The 25264-nt window shown below is 45.7% G+C and overlaps 1 protein-coding gene across 1 annotated transcript; it reads left to right on the forward strand.

The window, feature by feature from the left end:
• Nucleotides 1-1326: 1326 nt before the first annotated feature.
• On the forward strand, nucleotides 1327-24190 carry fynb (FYN proto-oncogene, Src family tyrosine kinase b; the record flags this gene model as incomplete). Its single annotated transcript, XM_079366768.1, has 11 exons — nucleotides 1327-1374; nucleotides 2309-2466; nucleotides 4588-4691; nucleotides 5165-5314; nucleotides 9482-9646; nucleotides 9980-10135; nucleotides 11973-12152; nucleotides 16079-16155; nucleotides 19316-19469; nucleotides 19754-19885; nucleotides 21351-24190. The coding sequence occupies 11 exons, from the start codon at nucleotides 1327-1329 to the stop codon at nucleotides 21557-21559; spliced, it is 1533 nt and encodes a 510-aa protein (XP_079222894.1). The 3' UTR covers nucleotides 21560-24190.
• Nucleotides 24191-25264: the final 1074 nt, after the last annotated feature.

Consider the following 25264-nt stretch of genomic DNA (forward strand, 5'->3'; position numbering starts at 1 on the left):
CTGACAGGCGGCGTGATGTTTAAAGCTCCGCTCCGCTCTCAGCCTGTCTGTTAGGCGTCGATAGGACTCCAGCGCCCCCTGCAGGAACAGATGAGTGACATCACACTGGTAGCCTTCTTTACATTACCTGTGCTAACCGAAGGGAGCGTAATGTAACTCGAAGGTCGGATGTCAGAGACACCTGTTACTGCAGTCAGACTCCGTACGTGTCCACCACTTCCCCCGCCCCCTCAGACGGCCCCATCAGACCGCACTTTGAGATGAGCGCTGGTCGGAGGGGACCCACCTGACTCTGCTCGGGCTTCTGTTCTGACTTTCTGAGCGTTAGAGAAGAAAAGATTTCTGAATCAACAAGTTGATGTTTTTTCTGTAGATTTTCTTCCTTCAGTTCAGACTTTGTGGTGAGCTCGCCTGTGAGTGGTAGCAATATTTGAACGTCTCTGATCAGCAGTCGCTGCAGGGACAGAGGATTTAAATTCATATCGTGTCGGGGGGAGCTTCTTTGTTTACTCTTGTTGTTGTTTTCTGTCTTTTTGCGGCAGTTGGTTTAAGGTGGGGGGGTCGGCGTGTGTGTGTGTGTGTGTGTGTGTGTGTGTGTGTGTGTCGGGTGGGGGGTGTCTGGAGACAAAAGAGGCGACGGGGGGGCCGGACTGGGACCCACCCCGCCCCGACTGTTTATGTCTCTGCGGCTCCACAAACCCACACATCTCTCACTCCTGCATACTTTTCTCTCTCAGAAGGCAGATTGTTGAGATCCCTCCCTCCCCCCCCTCATTCCCTCCCTCCCTCGCTCCCCCCCCTCGCTCGCTCGCTCTCCTGAGGGATCTCCATGAACAAAAGGGAAGCAGGCCTGTTTCTGTTTCTGCCTGCGATGACATCCCTGCAGGCGATCCCCCTTCATGGCTTGATTCAGCACAAATGAAGGACTAACAACGGCCCTCCTCCTTCCTCCTCTCCCCTCACTCTGTCTTTAGCCTCCTTCTCTCTCACACACACACACACACACACACACACACACACCATTCACACACACTCTCCCCTCCCGGTGTATAAACAAAGCGACAGAAACAAGCGCGGGGTGGTGCAGCGTGTCACAGACTGTGAGGAGGGAAACGTTGGTGTGCTTGTGGATTCATGTGAATGCCTTGGTGAACCACGACTGCTTGCTGTCCCGTGAGGAAGTCAGATATTGATTTGTGTTAAGAAGACATGAAGCAGAGGACGAGGGACGTGGTGTAGACGCACAGTGGAGGAGTGTAGGAGTGTGATTCAGTAAAACACGTCGACTGGTAAAGGAGAAAGAGTCCAACCCAGAGGTCACTAAAGATGGACGGAGGCAGACAGATCAAAGGTGCAGAGTTCAGTAAAAGCAGAGTTTGATAACCAGAGCGGGTCGATAAACACGGGGAAGCACAAGAAGACAGACAAGATAGGCGGCACACGGGACAGACAGGAGACACAGGTGAGCAGAGAGGCTGAGTCAGTGTGTCGTAGAGACTTTTACCTGTGACGACTTCCACGTCTCGTTCAGAGCAGCAGAAGACTCGCCGTCACGCCCACAGCTGTGTATCTTGTGTTTTAAAAACCGTTTCGCTGAGGTTCAGTTTGGACATCCGACATCGTAACATGACATGCTTCTATTTAAACATGGATCAGCACCTGAGATCTCCTTTAAAGGAGGGAGGACAAGGGGCGCTGGTGCTCAGTGGTTAGTGCACGCGTCCCCATATATGGAGGCTGGGTTCGACTCCAGCCTGTGGCTCCTTTCCCGCTGACTCCCATCTCGTTCCTGTCTCCACAATAAAAGCCCCCCAAAAAAGGGGACAACTGTCCAACATGTTACAAACAAAGAATTCACGTTTATTTCACATAAAGGTTGAGTGTCTCGTTCTGGTGCAGAAAAAGATTTGTGTCTTTTTTAAAACGTGACAGTCTGAGCGGTAGACGCTGAGAGGTTTGAGCGAGCTCAGCGTGTGGTGAAGAAGAGACGCTCAGAGGACATGAAGGAGTGACACTGATGGCAGTTCCTCGAGTGTCCACTAGAGGCCGGCTGCAGAAGCACAGGAAGTCACATACACACCCATTCAAAAAGACCCGTTTGTACAGCAGAGAGGAAGGTGTTCAAACAAACAGGTCTGATCAGCTCACGTCTCCACCGGCACAAAGTGGACTGAAAGTCACGCTGAGACAGCGTTTCCAGCCTCCAATGTGTGACATCACTCAGGTTTCATCCATCAATATTTAGTCTACGGTCAAACTGAAGCTGTCCTTCCATGTTCTCACTGTCGCTGAGCAGGTCAGCTCATAGTGCACTAATAACAATCTCTCTCTCTCTCTCTCTCTCTCTCTCTCTCTCTCTCTCCACAGTGAAGGGGATTGGTGGGACGCCCGCTCGCTCACCTCCGGAGGCAGCGGCTACATTCCCAGTAATTACGTGGCTCCAGTGGATTCCATCCAGGCTGAGGAGTAAGTCCTCGTGTTACTGTGTGTGTGTGTGTGTGTGTGTGTGTGTGTGTGTGTGTGTGTGTGTGTGCGTGCGTGCGTGCGTGTGTGTGTGCGTGCGTGCGTGCGTGCGTGCGTGCGTGCGTGCGTGCGTGCGTGTGTGAGAGAGCGTGCGTGCGTGCGTGCGTGCGTGCGTGCGTGTGTGAGAGAGCGTGCTAGCTCAGGACTTTCACTCAGAAGTAGAGAGATTAGAGAACGCCGGGCCGTGAACTGCCAGCAGCTCGTGTGCAAACTTCTGAAGGAAAGAGGAAGAAACAGTCTGCGTCACCTCTCAGTTCGTGATTTCACTGATAACAACCTCCGTGTGACACTTTAAAGGAATGGACTCTTTCAAATGTCATCCAGACGGCGGGTGAGAGGTGGAGTTTCCTCCTGCCTTAACACTATTTTTACATATTGTTTTAATAGGGAGCCCCCTGGTGGTGGAGGCGTGCGTTTACCCACCCCGCCCTTCAGTCAGCATAAAGATGTTCACTGTGAGGTAGAGTCTCATCAGGAGCCGAGGAGCGTGCTGCGAGCTCAGTGTAATGGACACAGATCTACCCGTGTGAACGAACACTTCCTGTGTGAAGACCTTTCTGTTCCCTCTCTTTTCATCAGCTCGGGTTTCAAATGGGTCCTGACGTCCTCGTCCGTCGCTGCGTCACCGTGATGACTGCTCTCATATCTGCCTAACCCTAAACCGCATCCAGAGCGCTCAGAAGGAGGACACACTGGCTGCTGCGCCCGTTCATAACGAATGTTATCTCAAGACTAATCGACCACTTAGTCTAATATGAACATGACTGTGATGATGATGGAGCGGGGACGACTGATTATGATCATGATAGAGTCTGAAGTTGAGCAGCTCTCTTTGGTTTAATAATAATGATAATAGATGATGGTTCATACGTCTGGGTGTGTTACGCAAGGTGAGGTTGTGCTTCTTGTCTTTTCTCCATGTTACTCTTTGGCTCTGTTCAGTAGAGGAACAATAAACCCTGAAAAGTGTCCCCTCCCCTCCTCTGCTTCTCTCCACATTCAGACCGAAACACAGAGCGAAGTCTCTCTGTCTGAATGTGATGACGAGGATCTGCTTTGTGAGTTAGACTTTAAAACCAAGCGGAGCTAATGAGGAGCATTTTTGCCTTTAAGGGGTCGTAGTTCATCCTCAGTGTAAAGCTGCAGTAGCGACCCCTGGTGGCTGCAGTGCCTCTCACAGCTTGCATTTTAAAGGATTCAATCAAACAAACAGTGTGGTCCTGAAATGTTGCTCTGCTTCAAGCCTGCACCGTCATGTGGGTAAAGAGGTTTTTCTTTGTTACTGATAAAAATGACAAACGAGCGCTCCCGATGGATCTCGTCTGCTCAGTGCTCGGTCACAGCAGCCTGCCACATACATGATATCATCTTCTGTAGATACATGTGTTATACATGTTTCCTGGCCAGGTTTCATTCTGACCTTCTTCTCACTGATGGAAGAAGTTTGAAGGTGAACATAAGAGACTGAACCTCCAACGTCGACATCCAGAGTCTGAATCCTGGCCAACGTGAGACATAACAACCAGATAAACCGTCTGCTCGTCACGGAGACAAAACAAGCCTTAAGAGTTGTGAATGATTGAAGTCGTGACTCTCAAACTGTTAGTATTAATGTCAGTCTGGCTCTTCATGTGTTGAGGGGTCTTAGTTGGTCTGGACTCAGCTTTTATCGAGCACACGTTGATCACAGGCAGACATTTTCTCTTTAAAGGAGCGATCACTAAGAAATGATGACGCTCTCGTCCTCTGTGATCAGACATGAAGGAAACATGCTGTGTTGAAGCCTCGCTTCAACAATGCATGGAGAGAGGTTAGAACGCAGAAAGGTTTACAGAGCGATGCAGAGCTGGCTAAACACTGAAGCTACAGTGTTTTGAATTTGGACTGCAGTATCCATTTCTAACACGAGGTGTCAGAGTTACGTATTGCTCCTTTAAGTTCTCGCGCCACCATTCTGTGTCCTACAGACACCTAGACATTGACTCAGCATTAACCTTGTGTTGCACATGACAAACTCAAAGTGAAGGCCGAGAGCCGATCTGAATGTGATGTTTCGTCCTGCAGCTGGTACTTCGGTAAACTGGGCCGTAAAGACGCTGAGAGGCAGCTGCTGTCCACCGGAAACCCTCGAGGGACCTATCTCATCCGGGAGAGTGAAACCACTAAAGGTAAAACCACACACACACACACACACACACACACACACACACACACACACACACACACACACACACTAACACGTTCATCCAGAGAAATGTGACCTCAGATAATAAGTGTAACACCTCCAGAGGAATGACTTTAAAGACCAAGTGTTTCGGACCTGTGAAGGAGGATTCATCTGTTTCCAAATGAGGAGTCTAAATGATTAATAAGTACAAATATTTATGGTGTCTCTGTAAAATAAACAGCTTTATGTTGTAACCAGTAACATAACGAGGACGATGCTGATTAGAGCAGCTGTCCATCTACTTGTTGTTTATTTGTCTTTTCTTCCACTTTCCCTCTGATGCTCGTCGCTCTGGATAAAAGTGTCTAACCGTGTTTGAAGCGTCTAATCGCTGCGTGAACGATGGAGCTGGACACTTCCTGTTTCAGCGTTCAGCATGTGAAGATCTGGTTTGTTGCCTCTCTGTTCCCTCAGGTGCCTTCTCCTTGTCCATTCGGGACTGGGACGACGTGAAAGGCGACCATGTCAAGCATTATAAGATCCGCAAGCTGGACAGCGGCGGCTACTACATCACCACCAGGGCTCAGTTTGACACGCTGCAGCAGCTGGTTCAGCACTACTCAGGTACAGACACGGAGCTCCACACCTCTGAATGTGGATGTGAATGAAATCACGTGTGTTTGGTTCCATTTATACAGAACTTAATGCAGTACCAGGACTTCTCTGTGTTTGTGGAGGCAGCCTAATGAAAGGACGTTTACGAAGAACCTAAACCTGTCTGTGACGGATTAGAGGAAGATTTCGTGGGGACGAATGTTCAGGTTGATTTGAGGATACAGTGACACATAGATGGATATAAAAGACAGGATTCAACGCTGCCTCAGAGAGCTTTGAACATGAACAGCCTTGAAGGTTTGAAGGACTTTGTTACCCAGAAATGAGTTCTCTCGTTGGTTTAAAAACCTCTATCACTGGTGCGAAGGCTGAAAAACATGTTTTCTTTATGTTTGACTGACGTGAAGTTATTGACTCGTGCAGCTTTGAACACACAGCACTGAGAAAGTCTGCGTCGATGTGTTTGCATATGAAGTAATTAGCCTTGGAAGCAGCGAGGCTGCCCTCTCTGCTGCGGTCTGGCTGCACCATGAAAACATCTGCTTTAAAAACTAAACGGGTGTTTCCACAGAGACCTTTGTGATGATGCAGTTGCTTCACATTTTGAGCTCAAACAGCAGAAGCCTTCCCTCCCGTCTGGTGTCCGTTTTCCTCACATTGATCCAGAATGCATTAAGCCGACACGGTTACCCTGTAATTGCATCTGGCCTGCAGCACATTTACACATTAAGGAATCAAAGGTGCCACTTATCATGAGGCGCGAGGAGAGGAGACGTGGAGAAGCTCAGTGTGTGTCAGCTGATCTGCTGCCGAACATCCACTCACAGGTGTTTATTTGTATACACGTCCTTTGTCAGTGCATTGATCGAGAAAGTGAGCGAGTTAGAGCGTCCGACCGTCCACATGTGGGCGCCGTGTTCGCTGCAGAGAGGGCGGTTACTGTCACTTTAAATTATCTCCATCTTTCTCTTCAGTTGGTCTTCTTTGTTTCTCGTACTTCATGTCAAAGAGTAATAATTATATGTGCTGATAATAAGTCATAAACGTGTTCAGTTTATCACTCTCTCCCTCTGCTGGATGATTCCCCTGTCATGCTCCTCTCGTCACATTGACTCATCGATCGTTGCCCTGAAATCAACAGCATGGATTTTCTGTATGTGTTTGTGTCGTCACTGCGTCAGTAACCGTCCTCTCCACATTTAGATGTCCCAAAGACGTCTTTGTTAACAATCTTGACTCTTTTCAGGGCTTCTGCTGCTTTCTTTGCTTTCCTCTATTTTTCTGGTCTCTGACGAGCTCCAGAGCGCCTCCGGCTTCACGTAATGTCGCTATTCTTCACTTTAATTTGAAAGGATGAAAGAGGAAGCTCAATACCAACCACCTTCAAAGTAAAACATGTGACATTGGAAAGAACAAATAGCTTTCTCCTTGTGTTTCATTTAATTTATAGACAGTAGACAAAAGTTTTTCTGTTTTAAGAATCATAAAACACTAAGTTAACGGACCAATCATAATAATAATAATGCAACAATCCAGCAGCCAGTATGTCCTCCTTCTAACTTTAGATTCTGATCCTGAATGCTCTGGATTTGTTTGGACCAGAGAAGGTAGACGGTTTTAAGCCCCGCCCACATGGCCGTTTTGGACGCCCCTCAGTTTGTCAGATATGAGAGCAGTTATCAGGTCAGCAGGTGTTGCAGCGATGGAAGCGGGCAGTGGAACTGCTTCAGATAGAAGTGATTGTACCCGAGCTAAAAAGCCTCTGCATGTTTCTAATAAGCTCCAGCAGCAGAAAGCTGCTCAAAGTAGGATCAATGTTGGAGATGATTTTAAAAATGGAGAGAGGTTAGAACACAGAAAGGTTTACAGAGCGATGCAGAGCTGGCTAAACACTGAAGCTACAGTGTCCACTACATGGTGACCTGTGTGAGCCTCCACTCTAGAGGAGGAGGAGACAGCTCTGCAGTACCCATTTTAAACACTAGGCGTCAGAGTCACATACTGCTCCTTTAAAAGAACGCTGTAACCAGAACAAACAGCAGGTTTGTGCCCAAACAGGAAGTAAAGTAGCCTTAGTGTAAGGCAGTACAATAATTCAAAATAAAAGCAAAATGTAAACGTAAAATAATAAAGTTCCAAACATGCAAATGTGACGCATGAATGATTTCTAAAGTAAGACAACGATCACATCGGAGCATTCATGAGTAGAAGCTGCCGTGCCTTTATAGGAAACCTCGACTGTTTGGATGCATGTTGTGCAGAGACGGTTCACATATCGACAGGTTTTATGACGGCCAGCACAGTGAACACGGAGCTTTATCGATTGGTGAGTGCAGCAGCTGAGGCAGCAGGCGGGCGGCACAGATTGGCTTTGATGGCCACAGTGCGAGTAGAACAGTCTCACGGGTCAGACAGCGGCCGTTATCTCATCTTTACTGCCCCGTGCAAACAACCGCAGCCTTATCAGTGGCAGCGAACAAGGAGGGGGTCTCTGTCCTGGGAGTATTAGGAAGGTGGGGGGGGGGGGGGGGGTTACTAGACATCAACATGGAAGTACCAACAGAAACTCTGCCCTAATCCACTGCCTGAATCGATGAAGGGCAAACATGAGCGCTTCCTCCAGAGTTAAAGCAGGAGATGCTTGATGACACAGATGACACGAGGTCGCCAGTTAAAGAGAAAACAGCCGATAGAGAGGATCGAAGAGGAAGCAGCTGGAGGAGCACTCTGCTGCCTAAACAAGGCTGTTAATGCTCGTCATGGTGCAGAGAGTCCCCGAGCTCCATCTTCATGTTTGACCACAACAGTTCATGTACATTACCCAGAGGAGTGACCGCCTGAAAGGTATCACTTGACATCAATTACACGTCATTATCGTTAAAAGGGGCAGGCGAGTTATTGATGAGCCGTGTTGACCTTAAATGGCCGATGACGAGTTGTTGCTTTTTTATTCGATCTGCACCGCAGCTTGTTGAAGCAACATGATACACTCGACTGTGATATAGACAAGATGGAGCCACACTTTAAATACCTGAAGATCAAATTTCAGGGCAGTGTCCAGACCTTTGACTGGGGGGCTCAGACAGTTCTTTACATATAAGACAGCGTACATTACCTTCCTACTTATGAACCTGTGTCATGACATAGATTTGCAAAGTATTTATTTACAATTTTAAAAAAGTAACAAAAACCATAAAAACTAAGTCCCACCTCTGGCGAGAATATAGCCAATCACAATTTAGGATTTTTGGGGCGGCATCTTGGGTGGTCATAAAAACATTGTGTGTGAGGGCAGAGATACTTTTGGCAGTTTTTAAAACTTCCTACTTGACTAGAAGTACAGGTTGTTCACAACATCCTCAATATGTCAAACATGTCTCACTGATTAAGAAAATGTCTACAGTGTGCGTCAGACCAGTCTTCCCTGTGTGCTCTTTCCCACGAAGCAAAGCGTCAGGTCAGAGATCAGATGACAGAAAGCAGCGTGCGCTGTAAGTTGATGACACACTGGAGCAGTTTTTGACATCAGCTGGACTCGTCTTCACTTCCTCATTCCAACATCTGAAATCTGACTTACTGTAAAATAACCAGCGAGTGGCTGACATGCTACAAACTACTGTTAAATGCAGTATGTAGTACATACGGCGTGCTGCGTTAGATAACAGTATGTTTATAAAACAGCCTCAATGACCATGCTGCGCCTGGTTAACCAGAAGAAGTGAAGGGAAACACCTTTCAGTGATTTGCAGTAAGCATGAATAGACGTTATCAGTCCCACAGTTTTCTGCACTTTTACACAAAAACACATCAACCCCCAGAGACTCACACTAAAACCCTGAAGGCTCTAAAGCTAAAGACAAGCAGAAGGACTTAAAGTCCCCCTTCAGTGGTTCAGACCTCACGCTCAATATCTCCTCCTGCTGCTGTTTCCTCTGTGTTCAGATGTGTGCACCGCTCCAGTTGGTTTGATGATCAGTGTGAATCATAGAGAGCAGACTGATTACTGCTACGTCACCCGACCTGAAAACATCAGCTTTAAAATCACTCTTTGTTGTCTTTGTCTCCAGACTTGTTTAGCTGCTTTGACTCTTCCACTCGTCTGCAGAGAGCGCCGCTAACTCTTTTCGAATCTCTCCCTTTGCTTCTATCTGTGCAACGCTGGGCCGCCCTGCGCAGACCGAGCCGCCGGCCTTTGCTGTCGCTTGGTGGTTCCCTGCCACAAAGGGATGCCCCGCCTCGCCGACCTGTCCGTCAAAACCAAAGACGTGTGGGAGATCCCGCGGGAGTCTCTGCAGCTCATCAAGCGCCTTGGGAACGGGCAGTTTGGGGAGGTCTGGATGGGTACGGATCCAGACAGCTGTGGTAGAGGAGGCGAGGTGGAGGTGACCACGCTGAGCCAGCAGAGACACCAGGCCCACTTACAATCACTTAATCCGGCCGGGTCGGGGGAGGGGATCAAATCAGAAAATAGGGCAGGAAATTCAAATAATCTCCCTGCCAGAGAAATTCTGACCCCTCCCTTAAAAAAAACAACATTTATCAAACATCCAGAGTGTCAGGAGACTCTGCTCTCTCAGTCAAGATGGCTGCCTCCATGTGCCTCAATGCATGTTCCTCTCCCCGATAATCGACCCTGTGTGCCTTCCCCCTCCCCCCTCCCCCCCCCCCCTGTAGAGAGTGAGGATGGTTTGTGCTTTAATTTAACGGGCGTGTGTGTGAACTACATCCCCGACACTGTGGGCTTGAGTCATGATGCCTGGGAGATCAGCAGAGACGCTCTTGTGATGGAAGTAAAGTTGGGGACGGGATGTTTTGCTGATGTGTTTTACGGTAAGAGGAAAAATAAAAGTATATTTACATTGATGCTCAACATGGTCGCCGTCGTGCAATTTAAACTCTTATATAAAGTTCCTGAATGGACACGTAGATGAATCGTTTGGACATCATAATAAAAATCAATGTTTTAACCCTCTATACTGAAACCGACTGGTTTCCTTCATGAAAGATCTAAACCCAAATTGCTGATATCTGTCAGCCAATCAGATTAATTAGATGAAAAATCACTCACTTGATATTATCGGCTTACCAATTTATCACTCAGGCTCAAGTTTAAAACTCTTCACAGACTTTTGGACACAATTATTTTACCATGCACATTCAATATGTCTGCTGAACACATACGTATGTATGAATAAGCCAAAGCTGAACAAATAAATCACAAAGGTAAGTCTGTCTGTCTCATCTGACCAAAGTTAAGATTATTTAAACTAAAACGTGGAAATGTATAACTAAGTATTCTGTTTAATACGAGCGTCCCTCTGTCTGTTTGTCCCAAATATTTTCTGCTAGAAGAGACATAAGTGATGTACGTTTAAAAGGAGATCTGGCTCGGCTGTATAATCTGACAGTCTGCTGGAGTGAGATGAAATGTTCGTTGCAGGTTGTAAACATGAGAGTCAAAATGAGCCCCGCCTCCTCGTGGGCTCATCGCCCCAACAAGCGCATGCCCACCGCAGGACTTAGCATGTACATTAGTAAGCTAGCTGAGAATACTAATGAGAAAGCTAATGATGTAGCAAGCTAGCACAAACTCCGACACAAAGCAGACCCCCTCCACGTCTTCTTCATCCCAAACCATGTCAGTGCCCAGAAGCAGGTGGAAGCTAACCGTTTGCTTTATATTTGCAATATTTGTAACTTCTGCAGGACTCCCTTGAAATGGAGCTTTTTAACCTCCATGAAACTTTTCCTGGATAAATAAAAGTTAAATAAAATAAAAGAATCCCAGGTTTATTTCCTGCCTAAAATACATAAATAAATAACAATCCCTGTGTAATGAACGTGCAGGACACTCTTGTTTCCTGGTTAAATAAAAATAACATGACTCTCTCGGCATCGTTCTCACGTCCCAGCCGGACACACACTGAGGACAGGGCTTTCCCCTCCAGAAGACACCCATCCTCTGGGATCCTGTTACCTCAGCCCTCAGCGGACCACCGTCATGACTCGCACAGCTGCATCACTAAAGAAGCCGCGTGGACTCTGATTTATGAGCGTACCCTCAACGTTTAACCTCCAGACAACATGTACACCAAATGTTAGCTAACGTTAGCTCTGCCTGCCCGTTGTGTCCCTGCTAGCACTCCTGCATCCATTCCTGTCACAGAAGGAGATGAATGAGTCCGTCTTTATCAGCGTGATTACACTGATCCATAACTTTTTATGCGTGCTCTGACACGGGAGCTGGAGGCAGTTTCACGTCGGTGGCAGATCCTTTCTGTGTCGCAGTAAACGGCGTGAATCCAGTGAGGAGCTTACATGCTTGCTTTTTGTTAATCATCCTACAAAGGATTATCTGCTCCTGTGTTGTGGCTCTCTAAAAGCTCAGCAGGATCCCTCTCCTAGATTTAAAAAAAATAAAACATTTCAAATTGAGGTCCTCTCTAAATCTCGAACCCATTTAATTATCCTCCGGCGTACCTCAGAGCATGAGAATCACATTAGAGCTCGCTCTCATAGTCTCCTCATCCCAATCTGTGCTGCACGTTTACCCTCGCATGTTTCCAAAGTGACACAGCTGCCGATCATCTCCTCGGGTTCGACAGCCTGGTGGTGATCAAATATCTTCCTGCCTGTACTGACGTGTGTGTGTGTGTGTGTGTGTCAGGAACGTGGAACGGCACCACGAAGGTGGCGGTGAAGACTCTGAAGCCGGGCACCATGTCCCCCGAGTCCTTCCTGGAGGAGGCTCAGATCATGAAGAAACTCCGCCATGACAAGCTGGTGCAGCTGTACGCCGTGGTGTCTGAGGAGCCCATCTACATCGTGACGGAGTACATGGGCAAAGGTAGAGCTTTCACACAAGCACATGTTCCTCACAGCGGGAGTGTTTATGGGGTTGCTATGACGACAGCATGCGGAAGGACATTAACTGCTATACAACACAAGAGTAGAAAACACCATGCAGACAAGTGAAGAAAAGGAAACTGATGAACACAGTCGAACCCCACATGGTGTGTAAAATGATAATTAAATTAAGTGATTTAATGCCAACACATTTTCAGACATTTGATGTGCTGTTTAAAAAACTCTGTTAGCTAAAAATCTAAAAGTAGAACTGTGAGAGGCGCCGGTGGCCTAGCGGTCAGTATGTGCACCCCATGTACAGAGACTTAAGGCTGGGAGACCTGTGGATGCTTTCCTGCATGTCGTTCTCTCTCTGTCTCTCTCTCTCTCTCTCTCTCTCTCTCTCTCTCTCTCTCTCTCTCTCTCTCTCTCTCTCCCTGGTTTCTGACTCAGCTGTAGTAAAATACAGACATAAAAAGCAGAAAATAAGCTTTTTTAAAAACACAACAGTAGCTGTAAAAAGTCACTAGAAGCCCTTTGAGGCTCCATTGATCATGGCATCCCATAATACTAAAGTACTGAAGTAGAAACCTGAACTGAGAATTCCTGGTGGTCCTGTTTGATACGTTTAGGACCCGGACCCTGGGACCTGAAGCTAGATTTTGCCACCCAACCAAGCAGTTGGATCTTTCTTTGCATCGACCAGTGAACACTTCATCTTATGTTTAATGACACCGTCCTAACCTGGATCAAAGGCCATGATGAATATTTCATTTCATTTTTATTTCTTCCGAACATGACAATACAGTAAAAATAAATCAATCCTATCATGTTGGGAGGAGCAGGGAGAAGAATACATCTTATTGTTACCTGCCCCTTATTAAAAAAAAACAGAAACAAGATGGTCTGTCCAATTACGAGTTAGTGATCGATTCCGTGGCAACACAAAACAATTCTGTCTTTGACTTCACTTCCAAGTTCATAAGGAGGAAAAAAACACACCAAACACTAATTGCCAATTCCATACCGTCTAAAGACTTTCTCCTTGTACATTTTTTTAAACTGAAATATTTGAGCACAGTTTGATCCCTGTAACAGAAATACACATCTGTTTTAAAGTTGTCCGTGCAAACTGATGTTGATGTATGTGTGATGAAGGACCACAGTTTAAGTTTGTACATAATGACTTATTGGTACGACGCAGCACAAACAAGCAGGCGATGTCAAAGTCGATGTGTGGAGGAGAGAGAGAGAGAGATCCAGCCTGAGGTCGGACTTTAATGCTCTGAGAGCGAAGCTGCTCAGGTGCTCCACACTGGACCAGTGAAGTGACAGAAGCAGTTATGAGTGTGTACGCTCCAGCAGGACTGTCACAACATGCACTGACAGAAAAGTAGACTTGGTTAGGTTTAGACCTGCTGTGATCACATTGAGCACATCAGGCTCTGTCTCCACTGTCTGCAGCACACGTGCTGCTCTATCACAGCTGGCTAAGGTCAGCCATTACTGGAGGTCAGATCTGGACTAATGCAACACTTTGGGTACATTCTGCCTCTTTCAATATTCAGCAGGGGCTTTGTGTTTCAACATGTTTATGAGGCAATGCCTACGAGCTGGTTCAGGCAGACAACTCGAGCTGCGCTCATTTCACAATAGACTCGTTCTCTAATCAAATCAAATTAGCAGCTGCAGGATTCCACCTCCACTCCAGCATCACCCTTTAGGCTCCGACCGGGGGGGTTTACGATGTCCTCCCATCGCTCATTAAATCTCTGCATGTAAATTAAAACTGCGAGGAGCGATGAGGCCGAGACGTCAAATATTTGCTGCAGGAAATATTTCAAAGGACACAAACGAGATTGAAATGGACACAACAAAGATCACAAGCTGAACACTTCTAACTAAAGTCCACTTTTAAAAACATTCAGGGGGGGGGGGACACAAATCCATCTGCAAACCTATTATTATGTAAGGACTCTTTATTTGAGAGGCTAATCCTTTTGTCTTATTATAGTCTCCCTCCTCCTCATCCCGTGTCAGGACATGAACCACATTTTTATAAAACAAGCAGCAGACGTGAAGTGAGGTCGAGCCTCTCAGAGTGAAGAGCTGTGGACACAAACTCTTCAGTCAGAGTTTCCATAGAGAAACCTTTGACCTGTATCACCCAGCTCATGTGTGTCACAGTGCATCACATGTGCACAGATAATACAGCAGATATGAACCAAGGGGGAATTATACTGGGACCGAGCACTGGGACAGGACAGGACAGAAGAGGACAGAAAACAGAGTGAGTCATCCAACAGCACAGGTAGAAACTAGTTCAGAAAGTCTTTAGAGGAGTTTTTTTCTAACCATTTTTTAAATATTTGACGCTTGCAACTGCGGCCCGCAGAGCAGCTGAAATAAGGCGGCATGAGTGTGATTAGCCAATAGGATGCTTTGAAGCATCAGATGAAGAGAACTTGCAGTGAGATCAGCTGTAATCAAAACACTGGCAGCATGGTGACTCAGAGGCCTGAACTAACACCAGCTGCAGGATCATGAGATCAGTGTGGTTGTTGTTTTTCATGTTCAGATGTCTGCACACAGGTTTAATGGTTGGTGTAGAGAAGAGAGCTCATAGAAATCTGAGAGATTTATTCCTGTGGGAAGGAAGAAACTTAGGTTGATGATGCAAAGTTATATGGGTGGGAGGGTGCAACAATTTACACATAAATGTAGCAGAAATCCAGTCTGTGAATGTGTCTGAGTCCTGACTGTCTCCAGTGAGGGAGAAGCTGGAGTCCAGCTGGCTGTGTTGTTGTCAGAGCTGTGTTTACGTGGACGGACGGCTGGCTCCTCCCCTTCAGTATAAAAGCTGTTTATGTCAGGAACTAGAGAGAAGAAGAAGAACACACTTGGATGTCATGTAAGCGTTTTAAATCACGCTTATTTCATGTTAGTTAAAAAGCTACAAGCTAACTAAAGAGCGCTAACATTAGCACACTAATGCAAACGTCTGAGGAGAGGGGTTTGGAGGCGTGCCGCTGGAGGAGAGCGGACGCGTCAGTATGGACGAGGCGTGGCCAAACCACAGTTTGTTTTTGGTTTCATGCTGGAGCTCAAGGGCGACACCTACTGGGTCAAAAGACGCATTCTTCCTTTAATGAACTTTTCTTTTTTTTTTTGTTCTTTTTTTGGGGGGGGTATTTGTGCATTTATTTAGAGACAGGATAGTGCATCAAAAGGACGGAGAGGGAAGAAGAATAAACACTTAAATGTTCTTTTTATACAATCAGGGAAAAATTAACTTCATGCAAAAGATGACAAAAAAAGGAGTTTGTATTCACTGCACTTGACTCAATCCAAATGCAGCCTGCAATAATTACATTTCCAATCAGCCCTCATGTTTTTTTTTAATCTCAGTTTTAATATTTGCATGGTACCTGCACGTCTTCACATGCTGCTGTGTGTTTGAACACGTTGCATGACCGTGTCTGCAGATTTGCTTCAAGTTTTCAATCAAACCATAAGAGGCTTTTTTGTTTATTTACTCCACTCACAATACAAGTAACTGTTTTGTTGTGCTGTTGGAAGCGTTCAGTGTTTCAAAGAGGCCTTTTTAACACGATCCATAAAAAGAGTGAAAGCCACAAGAATGCGCCCATAAATCACCACACAACACAAGAATGGAAACTTTGATGTGCACTGCTGTGTCTGCGTGCAGAGGCCGCCACATGGCGGGGAGAGGAATGTGTCATTGTTGGAGATTTTAAAAGTAGAATCAAACATGCACATTACAAACCTCATGTGTCTCAAACACTCAGTCGCACATTGCTGGAGATATTTCTGTGTTACAAACACTTCCTGCAGAAGGCGGAGAGGAGAGTCCTCCGTGTCTGCTCGTGTTCTGACCTTACGCTCTTGTGTTTGTGTGTGCTGCAGGAAGCCTGCTGGACTTCTTGAAGGATGGAGAAGGACGAGTGTTGAAGCTGCCGAACCTGGTCGACATGGCTGCACAGGTACGCCTTCACCAGAACAATGTGAACTGTGCACAGGTCTGAGAAGTAGCATGGTAGGTAGAGAATGGAACTCCAAATACTGTGCAACATTTGCTCCAGCGTCTTCAGGTCTAATAGTCAAAGCGTGCAGCTCTAAAGATATTGAGGATCCCACGCCCTAAAGGTGGTCATGCTCCGTGCAGTCCGCTCTTGTTCTGTGTCTGAATGTGGAGAGAAGCCGTCTGCACCTTTACTCTTAACTCTCACACTGGCAGAGCGGTTCTATCCACAGTCTAAAGCAGTCTTACTGGGTCTTGTCTCGGTGTCAGAGTGGGTGGACTCTGGATTTTGAATCAAGACCAACAATGAAGGCTGTTTGTCCTCGTCATTACTGTGATCAGAAGGAAAACACCTCTTTCTAACAGAACTAATAACTCCAGTCTGAGGGAGTGACACGCCCCCTGCACACTGATCAGGACTTTTCTGTGATAGTGATGGTCTCACTCTCGCCCTGGTCTTTGGTCTTGACTCAGTCTGGATCCCTACTTGTCTCGGTCTCTAAGCTCTCTGCTCTCAGGCGGCCTGTCTCCCGGTCTTGGTTAGTGTTGTCTTGAGTACAACACTCGGCTGCTGGATCCAGTAACATGACGAGGTAAAGACAGGGTCCACACACCAAGGAGCTCCAGTTCAGAGGATTTATCGATAAGTGATGTCTGGGGAAAACAACTTTGCATGTTGGCTGGAAAGATGACTTATAGATAAATCCTTTAAAGAGCATATTGCAGGTTAAAAAAAAGTTGAGATTAACACTTCATGTTGTCAGATAAGGGCTGTAGAATAAGTACATCAATTTTCAGTATATTCTTCAACACATAAGTGCTCTAATTTAGAGGAGAAAGTGGCTGTTTTTAGCATAGCTGTTTAGAACTCGCTTTTTTTTCAACAACGCGTCACATGACGTAACGTAAGGGAGTCGTGTTCTGTCACTCTGCTTTGATCGGCTTTATGCGTACGTGTATGAATGAATGAATGAAGCCTTTGTTGCCCCTGGGGGAACTTGTCTTATACTGAGAGCATCAAACACTTTACAAACAAACATTTAGAAAGCAGCACAAAAGAATTAAAGCACAAAAAACAGGCTAAAACATGATTAAAGAGGAGTAATGATACGTGGTAGTGAGTGAGAATAGACAGGATGCCTCCCTGCAGCACACTCTCTTCACTGCAATAGTTTGTAACTTGCGCGGCGCACATTCGGGTGCACAGTGTAAGTGGCTTGATTATTCATAGTGTGTTTTGGTGAATTATTCCCACAACCTCAGAAACGATCGAACAGACACATTGAATATTTCGGCATCAGACTTTCCTTATTAATGATTTAAATCTCTGGCTATTTAACATCAAATATTATATACGCAGACAGAAAGCGTTTAATGATTTGATCTGCTGGAATCCTCTGTTATATTCTCTAGTGTGAGCGTAATAGACACCGGACAGTCTGTATTAATATATGTAGTCATACGATTTATTATAAATCCAACTCTGTTGCAAGAGAGCGTGTCCGTGTGTGTGTGTGTGTGTGTGTGTGTGTGTGTGTGTGTGTGTGTGCGCGCAGTGGGGAAAGACGGAACGCGCAGTTTGGAAACAAAACGAAACACAAGCGTTACATCTGTCGGTCCTCTATCCCATTAAAATGTTAAACTTTTTGTAGTAGCCTAATATATGTGCACGCATTAAACTGTGGAGTGTGTGCGCTGTTGTGCATGTTTGTGTGGATTACGTTCAGTGGACGTGCGCTGTGAACTCACGTCAGGAGAATCCTGCACCATACACTGTATTTTCTATAACAACGTGAGCACTGGGCTGCATCAGGAATAAACAATAAAGACATAGTGCTGCATTTGCACAGGCCGTGTAATCGGGTTCTATGTCTGTCTGTCTGTCTCTCTCTCTCTCGCGCACGCACAGCACGGCACTGTAATACGTTGTACAGATTTGCCGTTTTTACGAGCAGCTCCCATACAATGTAAAGGTGAATGATCGGCACTTGCACCTTCTACAAATAGTTTTTTAATTGATTGAATGTGATTACAAACTTTACATAAGCTGATGTGAACACAGCACTCGCCCATATATGGCGAGCTGACACCTGTCACTCAGCAGGACGCCTGCTCCGGGTCTCTCCTCACACCACAGCTTCTCTCCTGAGGCCGTTATTCCTCTAATCCTGCCTGTTTCTGCTCTCTAGCACATCTAACAGGTTCAGAATAATAAGCCAGTGGACCATTATATGTAAAGGAATACATATTTTCTTCCTCTTTATTGACGGGAGTGACACTCGGATCCATGATTTTCTATGTTAAACAGACGGGGATTCAGTGGGACTCCCTTATGTTACGTCACAGCCGAATGCGGAAGTAAAGAGCAAAGACTAAAACGTCTCCAGGAGACCCTGTGGGTTATTCATTTCAGAATTTCTTTAAAAACAGTATTGTTAACGTATTTTCCTATGATTAGTTAAGTTTTGTCTTTAACCTGCAATATGCTCTTTAAAGGGGAGGCGTGTGCTTCAGTTCAGGGTTTTTGGATGCCAGACTTAAACATCGTCACCTTGTTAAAATAATTGCTTAAATCATTTTTTGCCTATTTCAACTCCTTATGGTGCTGGCCTCCTCTGGGAAAAAATCCTATAACCTCAGTGAAACAGATGATGTGATAATATACACTTTAATATAATGGCCTGTGTCATGAGTGTGACTTAGGCTGCTTTATTTTGCCTGAGTCAAAAGACAATGTGACAAAATAAAACAGCCTAAGTCACAGACGCATGTTAAAAACGTTGTTTCTTTTTCTCACGTTACGTTAATAGTCATCTGTTTTTATGACCTTGTTGAGTAAAATCCTTTAAAGCATCTGGCGCAGTTTTTTGTGTTTCCTGAAAAACTTGAAAAAATGACAATGAGGCGATTATTTTAAGACATGTGAATCCTGTGTGAGTGAAGGCTGTCTGCTCAGCGCTGCAGTTTGCTCATGCTTCGTTGATTGCATCCTTTCACATGACTTATGAACATGTTTGACCTGGTGAGATGTAGAAATAGAGGCTGACACACAATAACATTGAGAAGAACAGGCCCCACATCCCCGTTGATGTTTGGTGTAAAGCCACTCCTCTGGCCTCCAGGTTGCAGCAGGCATGGCCTACATCGAGAGGATGAACTACATCCACAGAGACCTCCGCTCGGCCAACATCCTGGTGGGAGACAACCTGGTGTGTAAGATCGCCGACTTCGGCCTGGCCAGGCTGATCGAGGACAACGAGTACACGGCTCGACAAGGTGGGTCTTCACGCTCCTCCTCGTTATGATGTCAGACAACGTTTGTTTTTGTTTTTTTGTGTGAGTAGCCAGATATAAAAGTTTACACTTCAGAGGACTGACAGAGTACTTAAAGTCGTAAAGGATGTTGATGATGCTTGTCGTCAGGCTGCAGAACAAATCCAGCAGGTGCTCTTTGAGTTTTGAGCTGTGTTTAGTTTTTTTTTTTTCTTACGACGAGAGGTCAGAAGAGTTCACTGGATGTACGCTCCACTCACGCTCACGTCACCTCTGCTCTCCTCCAGGTGCAAAGTTCCCCATCAAGTGGACGGCCCCGGAGGCTGCGCTGTACGGGAAGTTCACCATCAAGTCGGACGTGTGGTCATTTGGCATCCTGCTGACGGAGCTGGTCACCAAGGGTCGGGTGCCTTACCCAGGTGAGGACGCAGAAGGGTTCACCTGACAGCTGAGACACCTTTCACCCTGAGAGGCAGAGAGTCCATAAAATGACCTGAAAAGAAAACCCTGTCCTGCGTGTCGCCAAAGCACACACAGCTCTTTCCATGACAAAGGTGGCCCCCCTCCCCTCCTCGCTGTCTGTGGGACTAAAAGGTTGTTAAATGCTTGAGTAACTTTCTCTCCCTGCCAGAACGTGAGATAAGCCTTAATTAGCAGCACTGGCCTGCGGGACAGCTTGAGTTTCAGACAGAGCGGGGGCGCTGTGAGTGTGCAGCTCCACACACGGAGGGGAAACACATGTTTGTCCAGATGGAGCTGATCTTCAGGGAGAAGGTGAGGGAGGTTAGCTCACAGTCAGCTCAGGGAGAAGTGTTACGCTAACAGATGTGCTAGCAGCTCTCTGAGGGCAGATCTGAGCTCCCCACACATCTTTACTTTTTGACTTAAGTTAGCGTTTCAACTCCTGGGGAGACAAACCCATCCGGTCCTGCACACACCTCCCAACATTTAAGACCATGCTCAGAACTCAGCTTTTTCAATGAGCTTTTTTTCTGTTTTATACTGTCTTGCTGAGTTTCATGTGTAAAGTGTCTTTGAGGATTCTTAAAAGCACTTACAAATACAAAATATTATTATTATTATTATTATTAACTCTGAAGTCAAATGAATAAGAATAACATCCAGTTTAATTTGGGTGTCCGAGGTCAAAGGTGAGGAGCTGCACTTCTGCCCTTATAAACCTTTATTAACATCACTTTGTTAAAACGCTGTATCTGTGGAGGGCTTGGGTTCAATCACAGCAGTTTGTCAGAAGCTGTTTACACCCACGCACTGAAAACATCCAGATCATTCAGGACCGCTCTGAATATTCTCCTGAGTATTAAGTCAAGTCCAGTCATGCTTATTTATAAAGCACCTTTATAAACAGCAACAGCTGATCAGTGTGCTGCACAATACATTAAGAAAAACAAAGCAATCTTAACATCAGTTCTGAATGGTACTGGCAGCCAGTGAAGGGATGCTAAGACTGGACTAACATGCTCCCTCTTTCCTGGATCCAGTCAGCAAGCTCGCTGCAGCATTCTGGACCCACAGCAGGTGGGACGACTGGCTCATCGCACTTTATAAAGACTAGCAGTAGTAAAGTCGAGAGGAAATGAAGGCTCTGCTGAGGAAAGACAATGAAGAAGTGGAAGACGAAGCTGAGTGCGCTTTAAGACGCTGTATTAATAATATCAATAATATCAATCGATGCGACATGTCGTTCAACAGAATCACAACGTGAACTCAAGAGTGGAGGAGAGCAGCTCACCTTTAAACTTCTCAGGAGTTTTGTGCGAGTGTGAACAAAGCTCCCGGGGTCTCTTCTTTTAACCCTCTGTGTGTGTGTGTGTGTGTGTGTGTGTGTGTGTGTGTGTGTGTGTGCGCGTGTTTCATCTCCAGGCATGAACAACCGCGAGGTGCTGGAGCAGGTGGAGCGAGGCTACAGGATGCCGTGTCCACAGGACTGCCCCATCTCTCTGCACGAGCTGATGCTGCAGTGCTGGAAGAAGGACGCAGAGGAGCGGCCCACCTTCGAGTACCTGCAGGCCTTCTTGGAGGACTACTTCACAGCCACTGAGCCTCAGTACCAGCCCGGGGACAACCTCTAAACTCCTCCTCTCCCCTCTGTCTCCTCCTGCTCCGTGTAGGCCTGCGAGCTGGGACAGGACTGGCTGAATCAGCGCTGTTACACAAACTCTGGAGCCCTCCCAGCCTGGACTTATTTTAAGGATCTGTACAGCTTTCTCAGCTCCAGCACCGACCCCCAACAAGACCACCCTCAGTCTCCGACACGCCCCCCAGTGTCTGAACTCTGCAAAAGCAATGATTAGGGAAGTGATGGAGGCGGGACGGAGGAGTGAAGCGGGGTTGTGATCATGCAATGAAATCCTTGTATTCAGTGTAAATAAGAAAAAGCTCGTTTTACTTTACTCGTTGCTTCTGTTTCAGATTTTATTTTCTCCTGCACAAAATAATAATAATAATGATGATGATGATGATGATGATGATAGAGATGAAGAAGGCCAAGAAACAGAAGGCACGGTGAATCTGTGTGTGTATTATACTGTAGCTCCTGTTTTCCTTCACACAGATTCTTTTGGAATTACTTTTCATAAAAATGTTAAAATATTTCATTTCTTCTTCTTGAGCTCTCAGTTTGACTCCCACAGCGACGTCGTCTTGTCCTCTGCTCAGGACGAGACGCTCCCATATTGTGACGATGTTGTCCTGACGTGTTTCAGGCTGCAGAGTGTATGAACGAGGGGAATCTGATGAATCGGTTTAATTTCACTGCTTTCTGATTGGTCATCGACTGAAAGACAATATCAAGTAAACATCTGGATATTTTTAGCACGCCGTTAGCCTGGCGGATAGTGCATGTTTACAATGCACAGAGGCTGAAGTCCTCCGGAGCGGGCGGCTTGGGTTTGAGTCCGACCTGTGGCTCCTGTCCCGCATGTTGTTCCTCACAGTCTCTGGAAAATCTGGATATTTTAAATTTAAAAGAAACACAAGCTACATCAGCTAACATTAGCATTTAATTCAAACAACACTTTGTTAAGTCCTTGTTGGGCGATTTGGAGCAGCTTGGACATGATTAAACGCTTACATGGTTGTAGCTCTGAACATATGTATGAACTCTCCTCCGATGTCTCCTCTCTCCTTCTTCTTTGCTGTAATCGCAGTAGAATCATCTTCTGGTTGATTTGTATCAGCTCCACTCCAGCATAATTTGTTCCGTTTCAGTCGCCATGGTTTCCTGGTCAAAAACAAGCAGAGGATGTGGTGGGACCAGAAACTGGCGATATGTTACTGGCGAATGTTACAGAAAACCAACGCACAAGTGTGTAGTACTCACGTCGGCGTACGCCACTATGGAGTCACTAGATTTAAGGCTGGCAGTATAAACCAGGAGGAAGACCTGTAGTTGGGTTCTATCAGGACTGGACTGGTCTGCCTCGGAGAGAAATCCAAGGTCACCACAGTGGGTTCAAGTCTGACCTCGGCTCTTTGCTGCAGGTCATTCCCCACGCTCTCCTCCCAACATGGTCTGTCCATCTTCAGCTGTCCTGTCAATAAAGACAAAAATGCCCCAAAAACAACCAAACAATATTGGGATATATGATGTTAGCTGATGCTAAAAATGAACTATCTTGCAGTATCTCGATCTGTCTCATCCATGCGTCACAAGTCCCTCATTATATAAATTAAATAACCTAAATGTGGTCTACGTTTAATGTTTACTTGCAAATCCAAAGAAAAAACTATGACATGTTTCCAATTTTAATCGTTTTAGAAAAAAGCTGGATTTGTTTTGGATGCTCGGGGTTCCCAGAGTTCTGTGAAGTCAAAGTCTGGTCATAATCCATAAAACAGCTTGTGAACCCAACATAGCGTCATGGTGACTAAATATGATCCGATGTCTCCCAGCAGTTTCACAATCGTCTTTTCAGTCGATGATCACGATAGAAGCATTGGTGATAATGATTTGTTGGATTTCCAACTTTTATACCATCTGCAGCATGAGGAACAGCATTTCGACTTAAAGAAGTATGACATCATAGGAAAATGGCCGCCCCTTAGTTCGGTTGAATTAAGGAGGCTTCCTCAGACATGCATGATGCAGCTGTCGCCCATCACCTTCATGTGTGTCTGTTCCTTCCTCAGAGTTTAGCCCTTAGTTTGCAGAAGTTAAACGTTGAGTCGAGCATGTAAGGATCGTCAACATATCCCTCCTCACTTGTTCTTTTCAGAAAGTCTGGGTAGAAATTTTTCTACTGCCAGTGTTCCTTCTTCTGTGAGGTGGACGTACGAAGGATGAAGAAGAGAGTGTGTTTGTCCTATTTAAAACGACAGAAGGCTCGAGCTTCAACTTGACCACTTCCCCTGATGAGTAATTCCTGCTTTTTATGTTTCACTCACGAGGTTTATTCTTTCAGTATTTGACTTTTTGCTTTTGACTGCTTTTGTTTTATTTAACCCTTTTAAGTGATCCTTAAAAGTCAGAGGAATTTCAGGTCGCAGAAACATTTGAATCTTATTCATGAACCCAGCAACGATCAGGTGGTTTCACATCCGATTGGAAACTCCTTATTTTAAGTTGTACAGATAAACTGTGTCTCTAACTTTCCTTCTTTGTATCTTTGGTTTTTCTTTTTTTTAACATACCTTGTTTTGTTATTTCTGTGATTTAGAGTTTCAAGATTCAGAAAAGAACAATAAAAACATTTTACACTCTTTCCAAGACAATCCTTTTTTTAAGAGAATTAATTTCGAGTGAACGATTAATTAAAGGTAACATATCCTTCCCCTCTTTAATCAGTCTCAATCAGTCTCGGAGTTCCTTAAAAACATGTCTGTGAAGTGTCATGTTGTAAATCCACTCTGATCCTGTATTTGATCATGTCTATAAACCCCTCTATTTCAGCCCTGCTCAGAACAGGCCGTTTCTGTGTCTGTAGCTTTAAATATGTAAATGAGCTGTGTCTGACCACGCCCCCTCTCTGGAAGGGCTCGGGTGTCTCGGGCTTTCTTGCTCCATGTCCTATTGTTTACAGTGAGAAGGCAGACTCAGAGGGGAGAACAAACACCCAGCTGGGGGAGGGGCTACTGCCCTTCGTGATGTCATGAAGGAAAAATCTCCAAACGGCCTGTTTGAGCACATTTTCTGTAAACTGGAGCTGGCAGAAGACAGAGAGGATGGACTTTCTCATAATTGTTAGATATTAGTGTTAGAGAAAGATGGTGAAGGGGATTTTACAGAATATGCAACCTGTAAACATTTCAGGAAAAGATAAATATGCAGTCTTTGGCGTTGGCGTTTAGACTCAAACTTGATCACTTCATTCTGAGGGGAAATGAGTCAGACAGCAGGATAGGAAACAACCTCGTAGATCATCATAGACTGGCACACATTGTCCAGGGGGTGAATTTTTTTGGACAGCAGTGGGAGTGATGTAACAGTTCATGCAGCTCCAGCTCTCAGTCTGCTGTTAGGTTGACTGAAAGGTAGGATGAGACAGCATTTCCGCCATGCAGACCGCCACCACAGATACTTTTATCCAACATGCACTTCTCTGGATGGACACACTGCATGTTTTGTCCAGACCTTGAGACCACACACCTGCCATTTGTAGAAACCATTTCACAGAGGTGTTTCCGAAAACATGAGATCTCACAGAAACTTACATGATCAAACGTGACCTCAGAAGAAAAGCTTTGTGAAATCTTGGCTGAAAAGACGTTATAGGCACATTATAGTCGCTGCCATGTGTGTCAGATACAAAAAATTCGGACACATGCGGTTGGTGGCA

The sequence above is a fragment of the Symphodus melops genome (assembly GCF_947650265.1).
Source record: "Symphodus melops genome assembly, chromosome: 1".
NCBI classification, from domain to species: domain Eukaryota; kingdom Metazoa; phylum Chordata; class Actinopteri; order Labriformes; family Labridae; genus Symphodus; species Symphodus melops.